This window comes from Nylanderia fulva, unplaced genomic scaffold (assembly GCF_048542155.1).
Source record: "Nylanderia fulva isolate GAGA-0341 unplaced genomic scaffold, ASM4854215v1 Scaffold4, whole genome shotgun sequence".
NCBI lineage: Eukaryota > Metazoa > Arthropoda > Insecta > Hymenoptera > Formicidae > Nylanderia > Nylanderia fulva.
Genome location: NW_028190476.1, coordinates 2,456,214 through 2,482,324, shown reverse-complemented (window position 1 = coordinate 2,482,324; position 26,111 = coordinate 2,456,214). Strand labels below are relative to the sequence as shown.

Below are 26,111 nucleotides of genomic sequence, written 5' to 3'. Positions count from 1 at the left end.
GGAATAGAAGAACAAAGTTCTCTCAGACGCTCCGATTTTTTTTTGAGGACAAAGAGTCGGAGATAGAAATACGAGATGTATATATCGGGAGAGGAAAAAGAGAAGACGAAGGGCAACGTGTTTGCCGGACTGCCGCTCCACGGGATATGTTAAACTGCTCGAGAATGTCGGCATTCCCTGAATAAACGACGAGTGAGGAGCGTGGTCCGGAAACGAGATTCCGTAAAAAAAGAAGTAGGTACGAATTTCAAGTATTGAATCGCACGATGGCTTTTACACACTTACGTCAGTCTTGCGAAATCGTTTCGCATTCTTATTTCGGATTGAAATATATTGTTACCTCTTACGATAATATATTAAAATATAAAATATATAATGCAAATAAAAATTTACCGACGATTTTAATTCTAGAGAATTATATTTCTTTTATTTCGAAATTCTCAATTACCCTTATAAACTTATTGTGCGGTCTACCGTTTCTAAGTTTAAGACTCAAATTAATAAGAAAAGTTTATAAGGTTTTTTATGTAGAATTAATGTAGCGAATGTAGAAAATTGTTACGGAAGCTCTTGACAGGTTTTATTTTTTATAGTTTCTTTTAATACGTTACTTTTTTATAAAAGTATGTAGATGTATATGGTAAGATTCATTAAGATTATATAACTAAATGCGTATACGAATGATAATATTAGATTTCGTTTTAATGATTTCGTTAGTGATAGGTTATAAGCATTGACAGTAATAATTAAATATCGTGCCTTCGAATCAATTTCGATCTACGAAAGTATACTTGGTTGTACTATTTCTCCAGAAATTGAAATGATCGACGTTTAATTCGATTAATTGGCAATAGTCCACATTCGTCAGATGAAATTAGTGAGCTGAGAATATTAAATCACTTAAATCATCTTTCTCGACTTCCTCTCGATTCCTATTAATATATCCTACGAGTTGCATTCTTATCTTTAATCATAGAAAAGGATACAGTTATAATACAATTTGAACGTTTTAAATTATTCGACGTAATCGATAAGAGAAAATATATTTTGAGATGCTATAAAAGACGACAAATTCAATCTCTGAAGTATAATTAAAAGTGATCAAAATATTATAATAAAATCCTCATCTTTTTCTTTTTTATATCAAAAATATCAATCAATTTTAATCTAAAAAGCACGTAACATTTGTATCATACAAAAAATATAGTTTAAAATTAGAAGACGTTGTTGTATTTATTTTAATTTTTAATTTCCAAATTTTAATTTTTGATTCAAATAAATTTTTCAATAATAAAATCGATCTCGCAACTCTTTCCTTAATCCGCGAAAGTATGACGACGTTTCTGACGACGAAAGAATCCCATCGCGATCTTATCGCCCGTTATCATTAACGGCCGGAAGAACGTTGAAGGGGGTGATTCGCGTTTAAGGACCACCGTCTGCTGACATAATTAACGGAAGCGACGTCGTTTTCTTGCGGAGTGGTTCGCGAAGGTTGCGAAAATAAAAAGAGGAATCCGCGATGGAAGAAAGACGGAGATGTCGACAGCTGGCTAAGTCGCGGTTCTTTCGTATCTTCATCTCATCTATTCTTCTCGCAGTACCGTCTTCCATCTTTGTTGTTTCTTCAAGCTATATCTGCGCTCTACGTCTTATCGCGCGTTTTCCATTTTCGTTAAATGTTTTCACTTCGGGAAGCTGCGGGATTCTCGAAAGCGCGACGTACGACGACGCTTTTCAGCCTTCTCTGAGAAATATTTTCCCTTTGTTTCTCTCCGGCTCTCTTCTTCGTCGAGTACTAGAAGAATGTGACATCCGCCACGAATTTCGCGCTCTTCGTGTCAGCTCAGGAATAAATAAGCAAACGAAAGAATGGAATTGTATAAAAAAAAAGTTTAGTCTTTTTCTATATTTAAAAGTAGTCTTAAACTTTTAATAATTATCTCTTCCATATTTTCGTCTCGATAATTGTTTCTATATTAAATTTTCATTTGAGAGATCAAATATTTGATTTTATCGTCGAAAGTATTTTTCAACGTGTCGATGAGAATCTCAGAAAAACCGCGAAAAATTCCAACGAGAATTCTTTCGACCGCGATTGCCTGGATTTTTCGTTCGCCCTCGAGGCTTCTCTTCCTCCTCGTCTTTTCTTTCGATTAAAGGACAATGCCTTTTCGCCACCGTCGTTCTCGGGTCCTCTCGCGAGGCTATCTCTCCGGCCGTGACCATAACTGTGCTATCATTTACACTTAGTCCCCTTTAGAGTGGGTGGCTCCGAGATAGAGCGGTCGCGTATCTTTAATTAAAAGAGGCGTTCGCGCGCTACCTATCTGCCTCTCGGCTCCGACGCGAAATAAAAAGACGCGACCGTGTGTATCCAGAGGGTTGTCGCGATATTAAAGCACCGGGCGCCTGAAAGACTCGGGGATAAATAAAGATGTTACATTGTTCTTAACGGTCAATCGAGCTGCAGATAAAATCCAACTGATTCGGAAACTGCCGCTCTTCTTTACTCTCCCATTTACTCAATCATGATTTTTTTATTGTGCTTTCTTCAGCGATTTAATTTAATTTAAAAATATGACATCGTAAAGTGATATAGGTATGTGTGGATAAAATTAGCTTTGATATTTTGACAATTTCTTTGCAACTCGATTGCATTTTTCGCGATAGAGCAAAAAGTAGGCGGATGAAATATTTATTTTGTTTTCGAATGATAAAATTAGGCTTGTTTCCGTGATATTTTAATATTTCGGAAAAAGTTGAAACAGTATATACTTGCGGATATTTCAAATTTGTATTACTCGCTCTTATTTGTTTTTTTTTTCTTTCGTTATATTTCGTTTTGCATAATTGTGTATAAATTAATAAAGTATTAAATATAATAGATACATTAATAAGCTGAGAGAATTAACGATAATGAAATGCACGGTAGCGGAAGGTGTACGAAACAAAGATCAGATTGAAAGAGATCCGACGGAAAGCCGTAAAAAATTACGCCTATTATCTTCTTCCGGTCACGCCTCGCTTATATAAAGATCATATAACGAATAAAAATGGACAAAAACAATGTTTTTGGTTCAAAGAACATTTCATGCCTTCCTGACTTTAATTCCAACCGCCCATAATTTTTTCGAACCAACGTGGCTACAAAATATTGTCCGACTTATTTTCTTCATCATACATTTTTTAATTTCTCGCTCTATCTGTTATATTTGCATTACTGGAAAATTTTTATTAACAAGAAATTATTTCATTCTCTCATCTACATTATGTGTTTCGATGCTTCAACATTTATCTTCTTGAAAAATTTGACATTTATATTCTTCATTGTTACAGTGATATTCATTTGTTCTCCGTTTTGTTTAGCTTTCAGTTTTACAATTAATTTTTAATAAAAATTTTAATTTTATTTTCAACGTTGTTATATAATATACATACATCTTTCTCTCTCTGTGAAAAATGGTTCATATTGTATAATGTCATAAAGGAAACGAATTATGTAATTTTGTGAAATTTTATATTTCATATAAACGTTGATTATATCTGCATATGTTAAATATCATGATATTACAAAATCTTGTTTGAATATATCAAGTTTTTTTCTTTTTTTTCCTTTTTTTTTTGGTTAACGGATTATATCGCGTGCCTTTATTTATTCGCATAAAAGTGCTATAATGAGGCTGCAATGCGGATACAGCGCGAAAATTACAAACGTAGTTATAGACACTATATCGAATAATGTCCGCGTCCGCCAGAGGAAATCACGGCGGAATCATCCAATTAACGAAATACCTAATTTTCAATGAAATTCCCATTATGCTGCATACGGGGATAGGCTTTAATATTAAAGCATTTTATTAAAACGTAAAATATTAAAACACTGTAATGCATCCAGTCCGGCTCGTCAAATAACGTCCGTGTTTGTACTGCAAACGTTTCGTGCGCATTTGCAGCCCGGAAACAAATTATATCATTTCCGACCCTGCTTACCGCCATCGCAATCAGTAAATATTCCACTGTGCGAGCAAGAATTTAAAAGTCATTATAGCAGCTAGTCGATGACATTTATCGATATTTTTAATTTTAATAACAAGAATTAGATTATTATTAATTTTAGTATATATATATATATATATATATGTATAGCTATTATTAATATATAGATTAATTTATTTAATAGATTAATAGATTAATTTTTTTAGCGATATTTTTGTATTTATAACTTTATAAGTAAAATATTATAAATAGTTTTTTTAAAACATCAATATATTATATTGACTTTTTAAATAAACTGTAAGTTATTTGTAGATTATTTAGCTATTATATAGCTATTATTAATATATAGATTAATTTATTTAATAGATTAATTTTTTTAGCGATATTTTTGTATTTATAACTTTATAAGTAAAATATTATAAAATAGTTTTTTTAAAACATCAATATATTATATTGACTTTTTTAATAAACTGTAAGTTATTTGTAGATTATTTATATCCATTTATTCGAATTGCAGAAAATTCATGAAGAAAGCTAGCAAATTATATTTTAACGAAAATATCTCGATGTACAAAGACATGGAGCTTTGAATACAAATGATTCACGAGATATACGCAAACAAGCTATCTCTTCCGGAAACCGCGAGAATATCGCGAGTTCCCTCGTCTATTTTTACAAGTCGACCCTTAGGGGTCAAGATTTGTGAGGACAAGGGAGGCCCCTTCTTTGCGCTGTAGACGTGAAACATTTGTCGCGATCAAATCCTCGTGGCTTCGAGCACCGGATCGTCGTCTTTTGTCAAAATAAACGAGCCAATCGTTCATCAAGTTGTGTGTTTAAGAGAAAAAGTGAAAAATCAGAAATTTATTTGTTTTATTACGAAAGTATGTTATCTATTCTATTCCATTCTACATATACATATGTACGTCTTCTCTTGTTCAATATAATTTTTGTTTCTTTTTCTTTAAGAACGTTTTAAACACTATTTTTTTAAATTGTCAATTTATCGAGTTTAAAATTATGTAAAAAAATATTAATATCGCAAAATTCAAACGGATCCTTGGGAATTCGAAGTTTTGAGTTGTTTACATGGAAATTGTTCCATTCTATTTTTTGAGAATACGTCACTAGACGTTATTGTCGGCAAATAGCAAGCAGGTGCAAACGTTCAGCAAAGAACGTTTATTTTCGTACGCTGTATAGAATTTGCGTCGAGAAATAATATTTTTTTTTCTGATTCATAAATTTCTGTTATGCTACATTTATACGATACTACAATAGAATTGGCTATCGATTAAACAAGAGATGTAATCATGAAAAATTAAAATTACACTATTATTTTATACGATTTTGATATATAGATCTGTAAATTTGTAAAGTGCTAACAAATAATATTTGGGACCATAATTTTGCGGAATAACGATTATTATATTTTTCATGTTTTAAAGTAAAAGAATTTTTATTATTATACAAAACGGAATTGTGTGATTAAAAAATGCATAAAGATTCTATTTACCTTTTCAAATAATTTATTGATTAGCAACAAATATAGATGACACAGTTCAATCAACAAATTATTTTTTTAAAGCAGCGTCTAATCAAGCGCACTATTGATAGATAGCGATTGGAAAATCTGATTAAAATACAAAAGTATATTGTGAAAATTACAGTGAAAAGCATTCAAAAATTTGCGATTTATCAACGGAAAGAAGACGCATTTTAACGTGATAATTCAATTTGTCGTTCGTCCTGACACTGATCTCGTCGTTTAATTGTAAGTAGACATGCCTGGCCTAATTAGATTTCCATGATATCATTCGTCGATCCATCGAATCTATTTATGATCGCTGTCGGCAGACGAAGAACGATTTATTATTACAGGATAGTGAGATTGAAAGATTTCGTTGTGTAATGAGGCTAATTCTGAAATGGCGATAATTTGAAAGCTATTTAAACTAGGATGAACGCGATGCACTTTGAGCTGATATGAATTTTAATGTGTTGCAGTTTCTTAAAAATTTTTTCCTAAAAATATTGTATTTTAACTTGGAAAACGTTATCGCGACATATAAATTCTAATTCTAGTTAATTTTTCATTAGATTGGGAAATAAAGTTTAGTTATCTATGTTTGAAGATTATGTATATTTGAGTTTCAATAATCATTTTCCAATAATTTATTATGTATATTATTTTATATATTATTATTATAGTAAATATTTTTAAAAATTAATTGGAAAAAATTATTGCAATTTATATCAATAATTTTATCAATTTTTTGTTTATTTTTGGAAAGTTAAAAGAGACGTGTTTAGAAGACGTATATTTTTATACGTCGAAAATGTTGAATCCCCTTCGCTGTAAACATTTTTAGCAATACAGGAAATATATTCTTAGCGTCAATTTGAAACTGGAACTCATGCACAACATTTAATGATAATTTAACAAATAAGCAAAGAAAATTCAATCGCAAAGAGATAATTCCACTCACGAATTTATCCGCGATGGAAATGCAATGTGACTGATAAATCCCGTGTCATTTCTTCTTCTTTTTCGAGTCGACTTTCTTCATTGCATCGTCGCGACGTTAATTCCGCCGACTTCCGTTATGCGATGGTACCGTGTTCGCAAGGCAGACTACGATTATCATTCAGGAATTTTAAAATACATGCAAAACGCATGTACGCATTCACGCGTCGTCGATTCTGTGTTATTTTATTTTGAAATCGCGGCAGCTTACGATCGATTAAGACCGATGAAGGAAACTCGAGGCACCTAATTATGCAAAGTGCGTCTAGGTGTGTGTATTGCAAAATCGACTAGTAAAGATCTATCTTTATATTTCATATTTTATAGACGATATTATATAGAATATACAGAAAATTCAACATGAAGAAAAATGCTAGGTAAATAACAATAGTTATTAAGAATTGATTGGATAATATATAATTTTATGATAAGAATAAAAAGTTATAAAATTGTAACTTGTTGCAGTGTTTTAATTTTGCGGAATATGTATTTTGATAATTATATTTTAAATATTCTCCGAATATTAAAATAAATCAACGCAAACTTAATACAAGGATTAATGAACATAAAAGAAACATAAAACAATCGAATTTGAGCGTGGTTTCTAGACATATTATTTACATAAATCATGATATGGAATGACGTTAAAATATTAGATTGTGAAAGCAATTATTACAAAAGGTTAACATCCGAAACACTACATAAACAACAACAAAAACAGCTTGAACCTTATAGACGATTATTGACTTATTGGACAAAGCATATTTTCCGATTTTAGACAAAATAAACAATATATAAATAAATTTCACCTTCTTCTAAATATATATAAAGCTTAAGAGAGAGATTCTGCGTATATTCAACCTTCGAGTCGATAAAGAATAATACACACTATAATGGAGATCGAGGCGAACAATACAAATCGTAAGTGATTTTGCAATTTAACAAATATTAAGTATATTTAATAAAATCCGTATAAAGGTTTAATTGTACGTTATTTGTTAACATAGATTGAACATTAATTATTTCCGAGCACCGAAATTAATATGAAGAACAAGGACAAACTAGTGTATATTACATTTGTTAATAAGACAACTATTGCTTTAAGATGAAAATTTTTGATTATTATTATATGTAATTGTATTGAATTTACCGATTGAGAAGTCACAAGTAAGTGACGAAACGTCTTGCACGAATTGTTTGTAACTTTTATGTTAAAATACACTAATTTTACATTGTCAACCATATTTGCTCGTCTAAAAACCTGTTCTTTTTGAATTAATTTTCATTTGATACGAGCTTGATTATCACACGTTTTAAAATAAATCAATTCATCGATTCACTTTTCAAGCTATTGCTATTCTGTTTACAAGTAGATAATTTTTAAATAGCTTTCGTTAGAAATAAAAGTGAAAAATATATATGGCATATTTTGTATACATAATATATTTTCACTATATATCTTGCTCACTGTTATCAATAAGATACAAGATTAAATATAGTAGTAAGGATATAACAATTCATATTTATCGTTGCTGCAACGTGTTTCTTTGTGATTCATGGCGCAATTTCCAATAGATGTCGAATGTTCATTCCAATCTATAAATGTCTTCTAAATAATTCCAAGCATTTCCCTAGTTCCATAAATTAAAACTGCAACGATAATATTATTCTAGAGAGAACGAACGTTTAGATTTGGATAATTAAATCGCAGAGTGCTCCACTGAGAAGCATCGCGGTGACAGCTGCAGCTGAATAAAATGCAACTCGGTGCATCTTTGGGTCCGGCCAAGGATGGACGATCGCGCCATCCCTTTCGTTCGTTTCCCCTACGGCTGTGTGCACAGCGACTCGCAATAAATATTTACCGCCGTATAAAGGCTTTCAGCGTTCTTCCAGCACGGCGACGTGCTACGAAGCCGCTTTGAGATACGGTCGATTAACGCGTAATTAAAATCAACCGTAGGAATCCAGCGCGTCTCGGTACTGCAAACCTTTCCTATAAATTTATGCATAGTTTAGCTCCTCCGGCGCGAGGTCGAACCTCAACGCGATACGAGGTGTGTGCAGGGATGCAGACGGTGACAAGTTTTCGCGATTAATTATGCATTCCCGTCAGAGTGCAAGACATGCGACAGAAGTATCCTGCTGGAGTACCGCGGGCTGTTTGTTGTGCCGATCTTTTTTTCCCTCTCATCTCTTTCTCTCTCTCGCCGGGTATCTCTCCTCTTTTCTCTTTTCTCTTCCCTTTCTTTTATCCCGCCGTTTTACGGAGCGATAAATTGCGAGTAAACGAGCCGGGCCCGCGCGTTGACCTACGACGGCGGCGGTTTTCGTTTCGCGACTCTGGGGCTTAATGCGATGCGCGCGTCCCGACGACGATTCGTTGCGGAAAGTAATTACGAGGCGAGTTGAATACTTTTTAAATCGCGTTAGCCGATATCTTCCTAAGAAGTGGAACGTTCCCTCCATCTTCGGGCGATTCCGTTCTTTGACCGCGCTCGAGACGCTAAACCCTCATTTTCGAGGACATCAAAGACGGCCTTTAAATGCATTTAATTGTCAAATAAAAAAAGTATTTCTCTATTATTTTTTTTTTTTTTTTACGAAATTGCATTTTATATATTCAATAAATTCGCGATTGCAATTTGAAATTATTCTACTATTTGCTATTATGATGAATAGGAAGCAGCAACTATGTATATAGGATCTTGGATATAGTCGGCAAAATAAATTTAAAAATATTAATTTCGAGGACATCAAAGACGGCCTTTAAATGCATTTAATTGTCAAATAAAAAAAATATTTCTCTATTTTTTTACGAAATTGCATTTTATATATTCAATAAATTCGCGATTGCAATTTGAAATTATTCTACTATTTGCTATTATATATAATGAATAGGAAGCAGCAACTATATAGGATCTTGAATACAGTCGGCAAAATAAATTTAGAAATATTAATTTTTTTCCGTAATATTTTACGGGACATTATCTCACTCTGTGATCAATAATTTTGTAATATGTTGCGAATGTTCTGTTTCAGGCAAGAAGAAATTTCCCTCAGATCCATCTTGCTGCCCGGTATGCGGAGTGACAGTGAGGCCTCAAGAATTAGAACAGCATTTTGCTCAAGAACTCGATCGACTGTATAAGGTTTCCACGACGCCCTCAAGGCCTCGATCCTCAAGATCAACCTTACCTCCGACGCACCCAGATCATCCCCATGGCCCGATGCTGCACGCCCCATCGGCGGCGGACGGTACTCCTCAGGGTAGATGGGAGACGTACAAGAGGATCAAGGCGAATAGACAGGTAATTCTATGATTTTCTACTATTTCAATCTCTCATTGGTTATACTGAGTATTTAACGATATTTTCGTAATCTCTCTCTAACAATTAAAAGCGACTTGTGTGTGAAGCATAGCACTTACTAATTATTATAATTGTAGAACAATCTTTTTAAATAGCTAAACAATTATGCGTCAAGTATTAAAAGGGGTATGTAAACTTGAACAATGAACGAAAGTTGAAAAAAAAGATTAAAGTATATACTTTTTTTTTACTGTAACATAAAAGGTTGTCACTCACCGATCGATGTGTAGCGGAGTTGATGAAGTTATGTTGATCTGTAACACACATAAAATCTAAATTATAGCAGTACTGAAAATAATTAATTTTTCAAAAAAATTATATAGTATATACCAAATGCTTAAAATGTTTTATACATCAGAAGTTAATTATTAGATACTTGATCAATATAATCGAAGTGCGAAATAATATTCTGTAATGCAAAAATGTATATAAGAAATATAAAAATTATGTTAGAGAAATAATTATTGCTTGTAAATATAACGTAATAATTTATAATTCTCATACTCTATTTCTACTTTGAATAAAAAAATTGCACAAAATATTTGGTTCAGCAAACATTTGTCGCTTTGAGATAAGTTTACGAATTTTTAATTGTGAAGTTAATTAAATTGTACGGGCTGTGTTCGCGCTATCGTTAATTGTATTTACAGATTGCATTTTCTCTTAATATTTTTCGCGTGTCGAAGAATAATATTTTCGTTCGAATCACGACGTGCGAATAACAACAAAGTCACGGCATGCAAATAATAACACAGTTAATATATCTATTACCGCTATACGTAAATATGTTTAATACACTATGAAATAAATGGAAAATATATTGTTCTTTTAATTATAAATTAATTAGTTTAATGTATCACGCTTTTCTGTGTTTTAATCTCTATTTTAATTTTGCGATTCGTCTGTTACTGCGCGTTCTCAATCTAAAAATTATTAAATTACATTTAAATTATGGAGATATTTATTAAACACGCTTTTATAATCTTTAATCACGATTGTAATTGTATTTTCTTTGTGAAACACGAAAATTAGAATAAAATATTTTATTTCTTTGGGCAAATAAAATATCTAACACAAATATAAGATCGAAATTATAATAGCGCATCAAAAAGTTATTATACGTAAAAAGTATACATTTTCGATTGATTAATAAGCGAATCGATACATGACTTTTTTCATTATAAAAATCAATATAATTTCTTTTCATCTAAAGCAATCGATCCAGCGATTCAAATCGCACAATCTAATAATAAGTAGTTAAAGTATTAGATTTCTTTATTGACTCAAATTGTAGAGATATTTTAATTGAAACATATTTCAGATAAGAGATATCCGAATAAATTTAAATTGCACGATCACTTTCTATTTAGCGTTGCATCGCTCAATATGTGCGTGGCTATTCTTTTTTTTTTTTCGTGCAGGCCAGAATACGCGTTAAGAATAGGAAGAGAAAAGCGGACGAGGCATCCTGTCCGGTTTGCAGCGAGAGATTATCTGGCACTCCAGAGGAATTGAATCAGCACGTCGATCGATGCTTGAATAAGCAGAACAATGGGAATCCGGCCGGACAGAACGCGAATCTCGACGAGGAGGAGGTCGACGTCGAGGGCGACGCCGAGACCTTCGAGGAATACGAATGGGCCGGTCAGAGAAGAGTGCGCGCCACTTCTATGCTAGTCGGTGGATTTTCCGGTAAATCTACACACTTTTAACACGAGTTAAATGGCAATTTATCATATGTGCAGAGGCAAATATTAACATTAAATTTGCGATTATTAAACACTCATAATGCACAGTTTTATATTCATTTAAAAGATCAATATGAAGCGTTAAATGCGCCTGCACGAAACTGTAAAATGAACATGTCCGATAATTATGAATTGTATGAGCGGAGTTTAGTTGGCCATTCTGACATGAAAAAAAAAATATTTTATACCATTCGAGACTAATATAAAGCGTGTTTTAGTAAAACTCGAATTTTTGTAGCGAAAATTTGCTTCTCATTACTGCGAATTTACAGATTTGTTTAGCAAAATTTTCTTGACACTGACATACGTATTGTTCAAAAAAATGATTAAATTAAAATAAATCTTAGATTTGATTTTTCGGAGTAAAACATTCTTCATCTGGTATCAAAATCTAGAATTGACAAGCACATCAACTGAATATTTCAACTGATTCCGTATATTACACATACCTAATTATTTATATCATAAAGATAAATGATATCGGTCAAGTATGCACAGAAAAAAAGAAATCCTTGATTCAAGTATATTTTTATTCTCGAACGCTATTTGATTGATTTAAGCATAGAATGCTCTTTGTAATCACAAATTTTCATTTGCCTTAATAATAAATAAGTTTGTGTAAAGTATATTTGATCCTTAAGATATATTCTTGTTTTAAAAATCGTATATGGTAAAAACAAACTTTGTCACATTTGAACTAAGAATTATTATATTTATTTGAAAGTACCGCTTATATCCGATGCACACTTGTCACTTGTCCTTGCAATATTTATAAGTAAATTTCAGCTTCAACCAAGAATATTTTGCACTTTGTTTTAAGGATAAATTATCTTTTATCCAAAATTATTTATATTTGGCGCTATTATAAGGATAAAATATACTTGAATCAAGGCATATTTGTATTCTCTCAAGGATACTGTTTTTTCTGTGTGCCGATGACGTTTTTTCTCAACTCGACTCCCTCGCGCGATCTTGCTAAGAGCTCGTCGTTCTTCCGCTTCGCAGCCGCGGGTCTCGCGACCTCCTCGAGCAATCGCTCCGGCAGCGGCGTCGGGGGCGGGGGCGGTAATCAGGAGGAAGAGGACGTGGACCTCGTGGTCGACGGGGACGACGCTGCCGAGTTCGGTCCGGCTCAGTATTCCGAGGCGGACGTGGTCGCGCCGCGAATCGACGGGACGCCGCGCGAGCAGAAGGAACGAGACGCTCTTCGCGAGGCCGTAATCTCGCCGAACGCGCCGCACACGCCGCAACAGCTGACCCCGGATTCCGGTCTGACGGGAGCGCAGGGCCTGGTCGAGGTGAAACCGGAACCGGGCGCCACGACGCCCGTCGCCCAGCAGAACGATCCCGAGGAAGGCGCATCCGGCTCGCCCAGGAGAGACGGCGACACGCCCGTCATGGAGGCCCTTCGCGGTCGAATCCGCGAGCTCGAGGCCGAGATGCGCGGCCAGCTCTTCAAGTGTCTCATCTGCATGGTGAGTCAATTATCTTTGGAATTCAATATTATACAAATTTATTGAAATTTTCGACCTAACTGGCCAATACAATTTAATTTGAAACACTACGTTTCGATCCTTAGGTACGGGTCCTTTTCAAGTGTAACTGCACAATAAAAATGTACAATGATTAAGATATGAAATAATAATTTATAAAGTTGTTAACGCGAAGAAATTTGCAATAATATAAAAATAAACGTTAAAAACACAATAATATCAAAGTTCGACAATACAATGAAATAAATAAATAAATAATTTCTCTTAGAATTTATCCTGAAAATCATGATCATCGTGGGACAATGTATGGTATTGAAAAAAATTTGGAAAAGTTTCTTGCATTAATATTTGCCATAATCAAAAATATTAATATGTACACAGTAAATTTTACTATCGAACATATTTTATATTTTTATTGTAGTGAAAGTTAATCAGAGAAACTTTTTAATAAAATTCTTCTAATATCATATTATTCCATAATTCGCATGATTTTTAAGGTAAGTTCTAAGAGACAATTCTCTCTGTGTAGAAGTTTGAAGAAATATAATTTAATGTCAAAATAAGTGAAACAAGGATAATAATAAAAATTGGATTTTCGAATTCTAATAAAAACGATTGAACCGCGTATAAAAATTTGCTCGATTAAGTTTCAAACGCTAATGCAGGTACACATGTTTTATAATCGAGTCATCGCGTAATTAGATTGTCGTTACAAATAACTAGTCGGTTTTTAATACGTGAAAAATCAAATTAAACAATGTGAAAAATAACTCGGCAAAACACAGCGCATTCATCGTATTTTACATCATTATATGTCCTTGTAATATTACATTATACGCATATTATTCCGCGTCGCGTTTTATCCGTATATCTGGCAACGCGCGTTTCGCGACTCGTAAATAATTGTAACGAGATATAAAACCGGCGCATAAAATTTGACCGCGTTTCCTATCGGCCTGAAATATTTAGATCGCCGAATAAATTATCCCTCAACGTCGCTCGTACAGAATTAACGAAGTAGCGAAGGAAATAATATCGCCGTTCGAGTGTTTCCATCCTCGAGAACGTGATTATTACCTGGACTTCGGACTCGTTGCACTTCGTTAACGTAGGTTCCCGATCACGCGAAATAACTCTTCGCTCGAGATAAGACGGTGATCTCGAACTCGCAGCGCGATCATAATAAAACGTTCGAGCTTAGGTATCGATCATTATTCGCCAAGATAGCTAAACGGCGAACTTGTTTTCGATCCTGAGAGGCGAATGCCTTACGTAACGATCGCGAGTAATAATCATTTCAATTCGTTTCACGAGACCTGCCTGAGAGATAACAGGACTTTAGCTGAATGAATGCAAAAAAATTATTCTATATTTTTTATTAATGTTATCGGCCTTGTAACACCGCACTTGTTGCGTCTTTGTCACTCGCGAGAAGTCGAACCGGATTAAATTTTCCAGATCGACTCCTCCCGTATTGATCTAGTGAGAAATTAAAATCCTACGCACGTTTAATACGATTGCAGGAACAATACAAGAAACCAGTCACTTCAGTGTGCTGCTGGCATGTACACTGCGAGCAATGCTGGCTGCATACGCTGGTAGGTCTCTCTATTTTATTTATATGTATATTAATTTAAAATCTCTCATCCTTCGCTGTAGAACGGTTAAATGAAACCCATTCAAATGGAAAAGAAGAGATATAAATCATCAATGTTTGAAATTTTCGCAAAATAAGTCTGCTATTGAATATTTTCTGTACATTAAAATAGTCATGATAGAATTGAATTCTGAATCTAATGTTTTGCATAATTACTTCGATTTTATCCATTTTATTGATCAGTAAGATTCATTAAAGATGTGCAAAAATTAATATGCCTAAAATTGTCAGTCTCGTTCTCTATTTTCCGAATTAAATAAATAAGAGTCTGACGAGAGTTTAATTTTGAAATCGATCGAGACATATGAGACCTCTTGCCATTGTTCGCAGGGCGCGAAGAAGCTCTGTCCTCAATGCAACATGATAACGTCGCCATCTGATTTGCGGCGCATCTATATGTGAATGAGTCAGCTCGACATCCCTGTGAGAAATTCGCGGGTCAACCGGGATTCTCCGGATCTTCAACCGGGCAACGTTATCGTTCTGTAAATACCTGTATATTTCTCTGCGTTACGTAAATTAACTCTTTAGAATTAATATGTACGTTTATGCATCATAGAGCTAGTAAATTAACTTCGTTAGTTCTTAACAATCGTCAACCGAGGGTCGCTCTAGGATCATTCGATACAGAGTTTTTGTGCATCAATAAATATCGCGACCGTATTCGTTCGCAAATTCATAGTTTTTGGAAATTTGTGAGATTATCTCCGCGTTTGTTTTTTCTTCTACACGTATTGACAAAGTCGATGCGTTGATTTATTTTTGCGATGACTTTCACGCGATTCTGTCAAAATGGAATGTACTCTAATTAATATATTCTAACGATTTTTTAATTATGACTTTTTGATACTTTGAACACTTTTGCGACGATTCTTGTTATGTTCACAAATCACGTATATGTTACAAAATAATTCCTCACAATTCTTTAAACGACAGCAAATTGTATTATCACATTGTATTATAAACTTCATATATACATCTGGATTAACGAAGGCTCATTGTTTGTTAAATACGCGATATATCGATCTTTGTCGACGAAAAGCGACATACGCTCTACAATATCTTCGTTTCACAAACGAGATTACAGATTCTTAAGATTACGAAAGGACGATGCGAAGGAGAGCCGATCGCTACGTCATTTTTTCGTTTCGATACGATTTTTATCATATGCAACAAATTTGCATTTTATGATTCTTTTTAGCGATCGGTCTTTGACACGTCGGCCGTTTGGTATAATTACCAAAAACTTTTAGATCATCGCCAAACCAGTCTCTCGCGATGCACCAGCGAACTAATGTAAATACACTAAACGGATCAAGAAGAGAAAAATAAATCCCCCGATCGCTGTTCTGTAATTGAAATAAACGATCATGGAATGTACAACAATATACGCTGCGTTGTCGCAAATTATTTTCCTTCCTGGCCTATCTATTAATTATTTATTTTCTTTATATATTTTATTAATTATATATTTTCGTCGGAGAAGAGAAGACTCGACAGGTACGTGCAAAATAATATTTTATATTATTTTTCTATTTTATGTTATATATATCAGGAAATACATATTAACGATGAATATATCTAATAAAAAGGATATATAAGAATGAACATTTTTCAGCATTATTAATACATAAATATATACGAATCCATAAATTTTTCATATGAAATTGAAAATGTCAATTAATGCTATCACTAAGACGTTTCGAAATATACAATTGATTTTTTCTAAATATAAATTACACGAAATAGATATAAATAATCTCTACAGAACCGGAAGAGCCTGATGGCATCGAAAATTGCCTTTAAAAATTTATTAAGAGCAATTCTTATTAAAACATGACTATCGGAAAATTGAAATGAAGAACGGGAGAGAAAAAATAATCTTTCAAGTTTCATCCTTAAAACGCGAATAAAATGTATATAGTATTCGTTTACAGTTAAACAAACAAAATGGAATGACCTCTCAGAAAATAACGCACTATACGCTGCGAGTTTTGTAAATGTCTAGCGTTTAATTTCCGTTTCTTATCTTTAACACTACCGCTCTGAAGAAGCGCTTTGACTAAAACGGAAGCGGGATCACGAAGGAGGACGAGAAGAGGAGGTCATCGCGCGGAGGTGGAAAAAGGGTCACGCAAAATGGCGCGTCGGGTTTACGAGCTACGTAAATGGGGGGGTAGAGTGTGCGGCGGAAGTGGAGGTGGCGAAGACGGAAGTGGAGGAGATAGCCGACTCGGTGGTGAAAGTGGCGGCGAAGGTGGAGCTCGGCATTGCGCTCCGTATGGATCCGGCGGTCGCGAGAGGGAAAGGGAAAGAGTGCAGTCTGGGGGATGCATTTCAGGGTGCAAGGGAACGACGAGGTCGTTCGACAAGATGGTGGCTCGGTATGCGAGCGCAAAAAGAGACTGTCTATGGAGTCCTCTCCTACTTCGTCGAGAGATCGTTACGCCTTAAAATAAATGACGTGTCATAATCGAGGGAGAAGGTGTCGTTTGTATAATATTTATAGGTATAAATGATTTTAAAATTTGATTGGCAATCATATTAGAAAGCCGCAATTGTTATTTCGTTCAAATTGCAACTTTCATCAATTTTCTGAAAATATTTAATAAATAAAGAAAATATTAAATATATTATATATTAAATATTATATATTAAATATTAAATAATATATAATATATATATTAAATATTATATTAAATATTAAATAATATATAATATATATATATTAAATATAAATAGAAAATATTCAATATAAATAAAGAAAAAAAAATGTAATAGTCTTACGAGTCAATTTTCTGAAAATATTTAATAAATAAAGAAAATATTAAATATATTATATATTAAATATTATATATATTAAATATTAAATAATATATAATATGAATATTAAATATAAATAGAAAATATTCAATATAAATAAAGAAAAAGAAATGTAATAGTCTTACGAGTCACTTGGAACTTAATCACTGGAATTTATTTTCTTCGAAGCGATGTTCGATCGCCTTGGATAATTGATGATCATATATTTGCGAGCGTATACTACGGGTAAATATAATCTTTACGACATTCTTTGTTACACGCTAATAATCCTATTAGATTTATATTGCGCTTTTACCGTCATTCCAGCGTAGCTTAACGACGTTTTCCAGCCTCGCTCCAATTCCTGCGCTCCAGTTCCATCATTATCATTGATCTAATCATATTCGCGCCTGTTGGCTCCATCGTTTTCAAGATTCAACTGGTATATCAGTTGTGTCCTATCAGGTTTCCTATTTAGCACTATTACCAGCCACGTTAGCCTCCTATCGTAAATGTGTTCTGAAAAAGGTAAAGTCCAGAAACATCCAGCTAACGGGGTTCACCGCTAAGAGATAGTCGATGAAGGAAACTGTCGGGGCTGCTCCCGGAGGTGGATGACGGTGGAGGGAACGAAAAGAGGATATATATATGAAGCAAGGCGCGGTTGAGGGAAAAAGGTCCGGGAAATCCGGTCCCACGACATACCTCCCGAAAGATGGGCTCGTAGGTGGAAACGGTGAAAGCTCCGCCTCTCTCTACCTCTATTTTCCATCGTGCCGCGTTTTCCTACTTCACGCGCGAATTCACGCACGAGAAGCTCGGCTAGCTCGTTTCCCAGCAGTCAATCCCGCGAAATGCCGCGAGGGAGAGAGACATCTTCTTTCTCTCCGTCCCTTCTGTGTTCCGGGAGTCATTGAACTCTATTCCATCCCGCTGCATAGAAATGAAAATGCTCAGCGTACCGCCAAACTGTCGGCGATACTTTGTAGTGAATGGAGGAAGGAGAAATGTTGTTGTAAGATGTGAATAGATAGGAAAGCATGCGCGAATAAGATGAGCGATTGTAGTAATGGCAGATAAGGGAGAAATATACAAAATGCGCGACCCTACACCCTATCTAAAAGATGCTCGTAGAAAAATTCAAGATTCCTTATAAATATCTTGAGATTTGTTAGAGCCTTTTGTGTTCTGGTACCAAGTATAATTTTTGGTGAATATTTTATAATCTTTTAAAAATACGCAAAAAGGGTCTTGCTATATCAATTGGAAAATATATCTATCGAAAGATTAATATTGAATATATTCTTTCTTTCTCGATTTTCCAAGTGATATATCTATGTATTCCTCGAAAATCTCGCGTCTTTTGATAACTTATATCTCGCAAAAAATAAATTCTTAAATTAATCGTGACAGCAATTGATATCAAAGAAGGATGCGATAAAAGAAATTGAAATTTTATCTCTCTTACTACCGATGCGATACATAGTCTCTAAAAAATAATTTAGGCAACTTGCACAAATTTTCTCGACGAAGGAATTTATATTTTACTTTGAGGATTTCTACAGAAACTGACAAATTTGGATAAATATTGCTCTACATATTAGATAAGTAGTGACAGATGGATTTTAACCCTCCAAGACATGCTTGATTTCCTTTTAAGCTATCAAAATCTGAAATCTACAAATCCATCGCATCTAATAAAAAATCATCGATCATAAAACGATCACGTGTCGTATCGCAACTGATCACGATTACGATCGTAACTTTAAGTAGAACAACCATACGACTTGAGGAGCAGACAATTGGCGCCGAGTCCCAACCTCGCGCATCTCCACCGCACGTGGCAGCCGTCCGAGAGCATCTGGCAGAGTAGCATCCGCAGCATCATCGGGTGGAGGCCGGGCGAGTCGGGGCGTGTTTTTCCCTCGGCGAGTCTCCCGCAAGCGGAAGGGATGACTGTGCTCCGCAACACGGCGCAAGTCGGCGCCCGTTTCCGACGCCTGCGGACTCGACTCAGGCCGCGCGCGTTGCCGCCTACCGTCCCGACAAAGAGGGGACAGACCGCGTCTGAGAGGTCTCTCCGTCCCCGCCGCACTTTCCTCTCACCTTGCGGCACCTTTGCGGGCGTCGCCGCCAAAGCCGGCCGAGAGCCCCAGGTGCGCGTTCCACTCTCTCGCGGCGTCTTTACCGCGTCGTTCCATCTCGCGCGCTTCCCCTACTTCCGCTTCTCTCCCTTCCATTCGTGTGTACTTGGTTTTTTTTTTTTTTTTTTTTTTTTTATTTCTGCACCACGCTCCGTCTCTGTTTATGAATTTCTCTCCCGAGAGAGAGAGAGAGAGAGCGCAAACGCGTGTATGGATTGAGAACGAGAAACGCGCGGTCGAGCGAATATATTTTTGCGCACAGGTCAGAAAAGTTTGCCAAATTCGATTTCTCCGCTTGCGTGAGATAATTGGAGGCGATAAGAGACGATGAAACGATATAGCTGGTGCACTTAAAATGTTAATGATATATTAGTGAAGGGAAGAATTGTTATTTAATTAATAATGTTGATGTATGTGAAAAATTATTTTGTAAAAATATATGAAAGGATGAATAATTTTTCATGCTCGCTCTGATCTGAGCTCCACTTATGAATATGAATTTAAAAAGAATTAAATCGTTAGATTAGATTGCAAAATATGAATATTGTTTCAATTTTTTTTTTCAAAGATTAATTATTGTCATATAACGATAGCTTTTTATATGTATTATATTTTTTATTCGTGTAATTTTTATGTTTGAATTTTATCAATATTTTATTTTTAGCATTTGGAAATGTTTCTATCGCTCTTCAAAATTTTAATAAAATCTTGTCATTTATTAGAATTACACAAATTTTTAGTAGACAGCAAAAGCTTGCGGTTTTTTAGAATATAGATATAATAAAATAATGCTTCTAGAAATATATATAAAGATACATATATATTGAAATTATTAATTAAATTATATCTATATCATGTCAAATCTTACCTTCTTTAGAAGTCTTCTCTCTTCTTCCTTCCTTTTTCTCTATTTTTTATAAGATAAATAACAAATTGAAAAAATTAATTGAAATGCATAAAAATATATCCTTAACTGTAAAATTGAATTAAAGAAAAAGAGCGTAATATTAATATCGCTAATTATATTGGAAAAATAAACAGAGAGAAGAAAAAAGAATTCTCTCATAATTATATCATTCTCTATAAAAAAGAATGTCTTGATTCACTATAATAGTATATGCAGCAATTAAAAGTAATAACTCTGCGTTTACTTTAAAAAAAGATTACGCTATTAGATATTATTTTCTTGCAATTTTCAGAGTGATTATAAAAATGTAAATCACAGGACACAAGCACGCAGACCTTCTATCTCAAGTTTTCCGTTTGTGAAGATAAGGAATTAAGCACGCAATTATGTACTCGATAAAGATATCGCAGGTAAGCAAACGCTGACGAATTAATTAATGCCGTTGCAAATGCGCAGCTGTAGCGTTATTCATGGTCTACAGGTGCGACACAGACGACGACAAGTTATCCGCGGTGCACTTCCTGTTGTATGCAAATGCATTCGACGGGAGTTGTCGCGAAGCCGCGTCTCAACGCATTAATTTTCGATATGACACTGAGAATTGCGCGCGCGCTTTCGTCGCACTTGGAAAATGGAAAATGGGACTATCGCCGCATAAACGCGCGATATTAATTATTCGTGAGAAACGCGACGAGCATTCAAAATTGCAAATGCCATTGTATTTATCCACCCGGTATTCACTTTGCCTCGCACTATCTTAATACGCGATCTATTCAATATGCTGCGAAGACGAAAAAGCAGAAAGTGACTTACGTTAAAATGGGCGTGAGAATGCCTCGAAATAATGTAATATTAATGAGAGAAACGCGCGTCCAGAAGTGTGCGATGTAAAAACTGCGGTCTGATGATTTCACAAGACAGTTTTTATAAGTTCAGCTAGAATTAATTTAAAGACTTGCGTGTTTTGTAGAAAAATATATGTTATATAGCACTGGAAAGAAATAATGGGAAAGAAAGATTGTCTCTGATGAAATAATCATTTAATATATATCACCTTTTTTCTCATCACACATACACATGCAAATTTATTTCTTATTTATATACTATGATTAAAAAAAATAATAATATAGAATTAAGCAAGATAAACTATGAAAAAATTAATGACTATTAATCAATAGTCCTATAAAATGTGCCTTTATACTTTTTCTATCCAATTAATATAACGATTAAATAATACATGCATTGAAATGTAAGTTTTTGTTTTTAGTAAAAATAAATTTCTCTAAATTTTAGAAAATTAAATGTTTAAATTATAGAATTTTTAAATTTTCAGAAAATGTACAAAAAATTGGAAATTGTGTTCTTTAATTTTGTATCTACACAGTGCACAGTGCAACACTCTAAGCTCATTGCGCATTGTGCAATGCATGTCATGCTTATGTTTCTCAAGAAGAAAGCTAAGGATGGTGTGAACGAAGAATTCATATAATATATAATAAATATATTATTTATTTAACTTCTATATTATTTTTATAATAATCAGTTGCAGTATATATTTTATTTATATACTTAGTAACCGATAATATATATATAACATAATATAATGCAATTAGAATCTGATTTGGATGTGGAGCGTCTTTGTACGTGTCTTTGCATGTGTATTGTGTATATCGTATATATATATATATTTTATAAATGTATTTGCATCTAATAAAAGGCACAATTGGTATTTTTGAACGAACGAGTAATTGACCTACGTATTTTTTTTTAACATCATTTTTTAACGGTCGTCGCTTCTATTCACGGTTCTACTGTCTCAACAAGAATTCTAAGATGTTGAAATTGTCCCCAGGACTTTGGAAAAATGAGCGAATTAACTATGTCGATAAGAAATCATATCTCATATCGCGTTTTTATCGTCAACGTCAATAATTGTCTCCTAAATACAATTATTGTTTTAGGAATCGAGCAATGCGTCGTTTCGACATAAACCATTTTTAGATAGATCTTGGATTCGCCAATAATTTTCAAATTAAATTACGAACACACGAGTCCGGAAGTCTAGATTGACGCTTAATTCGTTTCTATTTTGGCGAAGTTTGACGCAAATTTCAAAATTCCAATTTACATCGAGACGAAGCACAGCTCTAATCTCGCATCGCTGCAGATTTAATTTGGGTGCTGGGTTCGGCTTAAACGTCGACCTTGTAGGGTGAGCCGGGAATGTGATCGTCACCCCATTTGACGATCACGATGTATTCGCCCCGCTCGCGCACCAGGTAACTAACATTGTAGTTGTTGCGACCCGTGTGCTTCACGAATACCTCTTCGCAAGGCCCTTTGGGCCCGTACATCCCCACATAGAGAATATTGTTACCTATAATTACGACATCGATTGACGCTCTAGACACGATATATTATTTTCTATAAATACCCAGGTAGCACCAAACATGTCCAAAATTGGTGCATAAGACATTTTTTAAATGTTTTTAAGATGTCTTTGGGATACCATATCATAAGATTTCTTAATGATGTCTTATGCACCAATTGTAGACGTGGTGCTATCTAGGTAATGATTAAAAAACCTATAAAATTAAATGATTGAATGTTAAATATGTATTTGAAATAGTTATTTGGAAATGGTATAGATATAGCAGTAAGTGATCGATCTGTTCAATTGTAAAAAATAAATCTGATATAACGAATACATATAATTCCAATAACATACCTGCATCTCCTGCGCTCACGGTGAATTGATTTTGCTTTCCTAAATAAGCCTTTTTGAGACCCATGCCTTTGCTCGTCACCTTGCTCGCGTCTGACTTGAATAAGGGCAATACCGGGCCAACCTGTTTGGATTTTGATATCTTTTGCACGGTCTCGACGACGATCGAACTCGTCTCTTGCGCGCCTCTCTCCGCCAAATCCGCACCTGGAATAAACGATATTTATCATTTTCTATTATCTCGCCCGTACAGTTTTAGCGGATAATACATCCCAGCAAACACCGATATATAATTGTTACATTGCTATAATAAAACGGAATATAACAGGTAATATAACGTGTATGTTACATGTAACATCCACGTTAGTTGTAATTTCCCACTCATAGATGTAACATTTTAATATAATATATATTACATTGTAGTTATATTGTAATTATATACCAAATAGCACATTGATGTATTGATAAGTCAGTGCTATCTTGGGATATAATGACAATATAACTACAATGTAATATATGTAATATTAAAAATGTTACATCTATGAGTGGGAAATTACAACTAACATATACATTACATGTAACATGCTTGAGTATATAACATTTATATATTGTTTGCTGGGATCATTATATAAGCGTTTATTAAAAATATACACCTGTGCAAGGAACCTTGTACGGCGAGCCGACGATGTGGTAGCCGTTGTATTTGATGCTGATGTAGTAATCGCCCGGTACCAAAGGCGTGTACCTGACCTTGTAGCCCTCCTCGACCTCGGTACAGTCCATGGCGACTTTGCTGGGTCCATCCACGGTGACTCCTAATGCGCCGCAACCCGCGTTGCAGGTGTCGATGATGAAGTCGGTCTTCTGTCCAGTCTTGATCTCCTTCAGGCCGTTTCCGTACGCGTGCAATGCCGCCGGATCAGCGTCTACCTTACCGACCTTGATGCGGTACGGGCTGCCTGTTATGTGCACTCCGTTGAACTTGAGGTGAATTTGGTGAATTCCGTTCTCCGTTGGCATAAACCTCACTGAATACGTGTCCGCGTCGATGCTCTGAATGAAGCAATCGTCCTGGATACCGCTCGGCGACACGATCTGAAAAGGTTACAAATCGATCAGTGCGACTCGAAAGGTCAACCTTCAATCAGCCATTTTCTAGCCAAGGGTACGATATCGACTCATTAATAATAAAAATCAGATTATACCTCGAAGTATATAATATTCTGAAATTTCACCCTCTTCGTGAAATCTTCATTATTTTTCTCGACATTGCGTGTAATATCAAAATTCTTGCTTGTTTTATTCTCGATGTAATTTTACGATTTTTTAAGAGTCAAATATTTCTGCAAAGCCCAATGTTTTCACAGCAATAAATTACTGGATCTTAAGAAACGGGGATAAAAAAATAAATAAAACTGTCGCTGACTCTCGAATGAACGAGCGAGAGAAATCGTTACAAAGTCGTGAGATGACGGAGACGCTACTTTGTGTCGAAATCATCTTCCATGTGACTCATCCAGCTATGTACACATGGCGCACAGTAAAAATACGTTCGCGGTCCCGCCTACGCGGTCTGTTGCGGCCGTTTCACAAGAGCGCGAGTTATTTACGGCGACTCCTCTCTTTCGCAAGGTGATTTATCGGGAGAGAGAGAGATGCGAGTCACGCTCGCGCGGATGTTACGGCATCTTGACAATCACGCTTGCTAGCAGCGTGGAAAAAGGGCCGCTATGTACAATATTACCTTTCCGTCCAGTTCACCCTTGGCACCGTTCTTGCGCACCAGGAACGTGTACGGTTTGTCGGGCTGCACTCCGCTGTCGGGGAACTGCGCGATTTCGAGCTTGTGCGCGTCGCCCATCGCCGGCGAGATGTAAACCTTGTGCGGCGAATCAGGAATGTGCTGATCGTTGAACTTGATTCCCACCCTGTACTCGCCTGAAAGCAAGCGATTACGCATAAATCAATGAATTGACTTGTAGAAATGTCCAATATATTTCGCTGCGTAAAGGTATAATAAAACCAAATTAGAAGTTTCTGTAATTGTGTATAAAAAATAATTGTATAGACTAATGTATATCTAAGAAAGATAGATGTAATAGAGAAGATATAATTTTAAATTTAAAGTGTAAGACAGGCAACAAGAGCCAAATCGCGGATGACAGTGCGTTATCCCAACGATTTAATTCCATAATCTCTTGTAGAGATTATTCCAATTTTAAATCTTGGCCGTGACCAAGTAAAATTTGGTGCCTTGTGCACAGGTATTTAATTCTAACGAAAAAATTTAGTTTCGTTGGGATAACGCACTGTCATCCGCGATTTGGCTCTTGTTGCCTGTCTTACACTTTAAATTTATATTTACATTACAGAACCTTGTTAAACTCTTAAGATATAATTTTGCTCGAGATTAAATATTTTAATGTCCGTGTAGAATTAAAATTTTTGTCGAGAAAAAAAATATTATAGACGCGCACAATCTGTTGCTTAATAAAATTAATAATATTTACATAGAGTCAGGTCTATATTATGCGGCTATGCCAGTTAAATTTCTGAATGAAGCGCAGTAATTGAATAAATCACGTTTGCGATGAATTGTATGTTTCGTATTCCACGATGCTCGCGAGGACGATCGCTCAAAGATCGAACTAACCATTGTCTTCCTGAAATTGCGACTCGTTTCCCGCCAGGACGATCTGCGTGGTGGCTGTGAAGGTAGCCATTGACCCCGAGTTTAT

General features: G+C 34.9%; 2 protein-coding genes across 12 annotated transcripts in view; one reads left to right on the top strand and one right to left on the bottom strand.

Moving 5' to 3' along the window:
- Positions 1 to 16,183, top strand: part of LOC114938007 (E3 ubiquitin-protein ligase Rnf220) — a 164,307-nt gene extending 148,124 nt beyond the window's left edge. For all 5 annotated transcript variants that reach the window (XM_085485922.1, XM_085485920.1, XM_085485923.1 and 2 more), the window contains 5 exons: positions 9,569 to 9,837; positions 11,319 to 11,589; positions 12,651 to 13,120; positions 14,662 to 14,736; positions 15,126 to 16,183. In XM_085485922.1, coding sequence (XP_085342048.1) covers positions 9,569 to 9,837; positions 11,319 to 11,589; positions 12,651 to 13,120; positions 14,662 to 14,736; positions 15,126 to 15,197 — 1,157 coding nt within the window. In that variant the 3' untranslated portion in view covers positions 15,198 to 16,183. The remainder of the gene's footprint in view (positions 1 to 9,568; positions 9,838 to 11,318; positions 11,590 to 12,650; positions 13,121 to 14,661; positions 14,737 to 15,125) is intronic.
- Positions 16,184 to 22,139: 5,956 nt separating this feature from the next.
- The window catches only part of cher (filamin A protein cher), a 50,227-nt gene continuing 46,255 nt past the window's right edge, over positions 22,140 to 26,111 (bottom strand). For all 7 annotated transcript variants that reach the window (XM_029311761.2, XM_029311760.2, XM_029311759.2 and 4 more), the window contains 4 exons: positions 25,118 to 25,311; positions 24,027 to 24,468; positions 23,377 to 23,580; positions 22,140 to 23,025 (listed from right to left, as the gene is read on the bottom strand). In XM_029311761.2, coding sequence (XP_029167594.2) covers positions 22,841 to 23,025; positions 23,377 to 23,580; positions 24,027 to 24,468; positions 25,118 to 25,311 — 1,025 coding nt within the window. In that variant the 3' untranslated portion in view covers positions 22,140 to 22,840. The remainder of the gene's footprint in view (positions 23,026 to 23,376; positions 23,581 to 24,026; positions 24,469 to 25,117; positions 25,312 to 26,111) is intronic.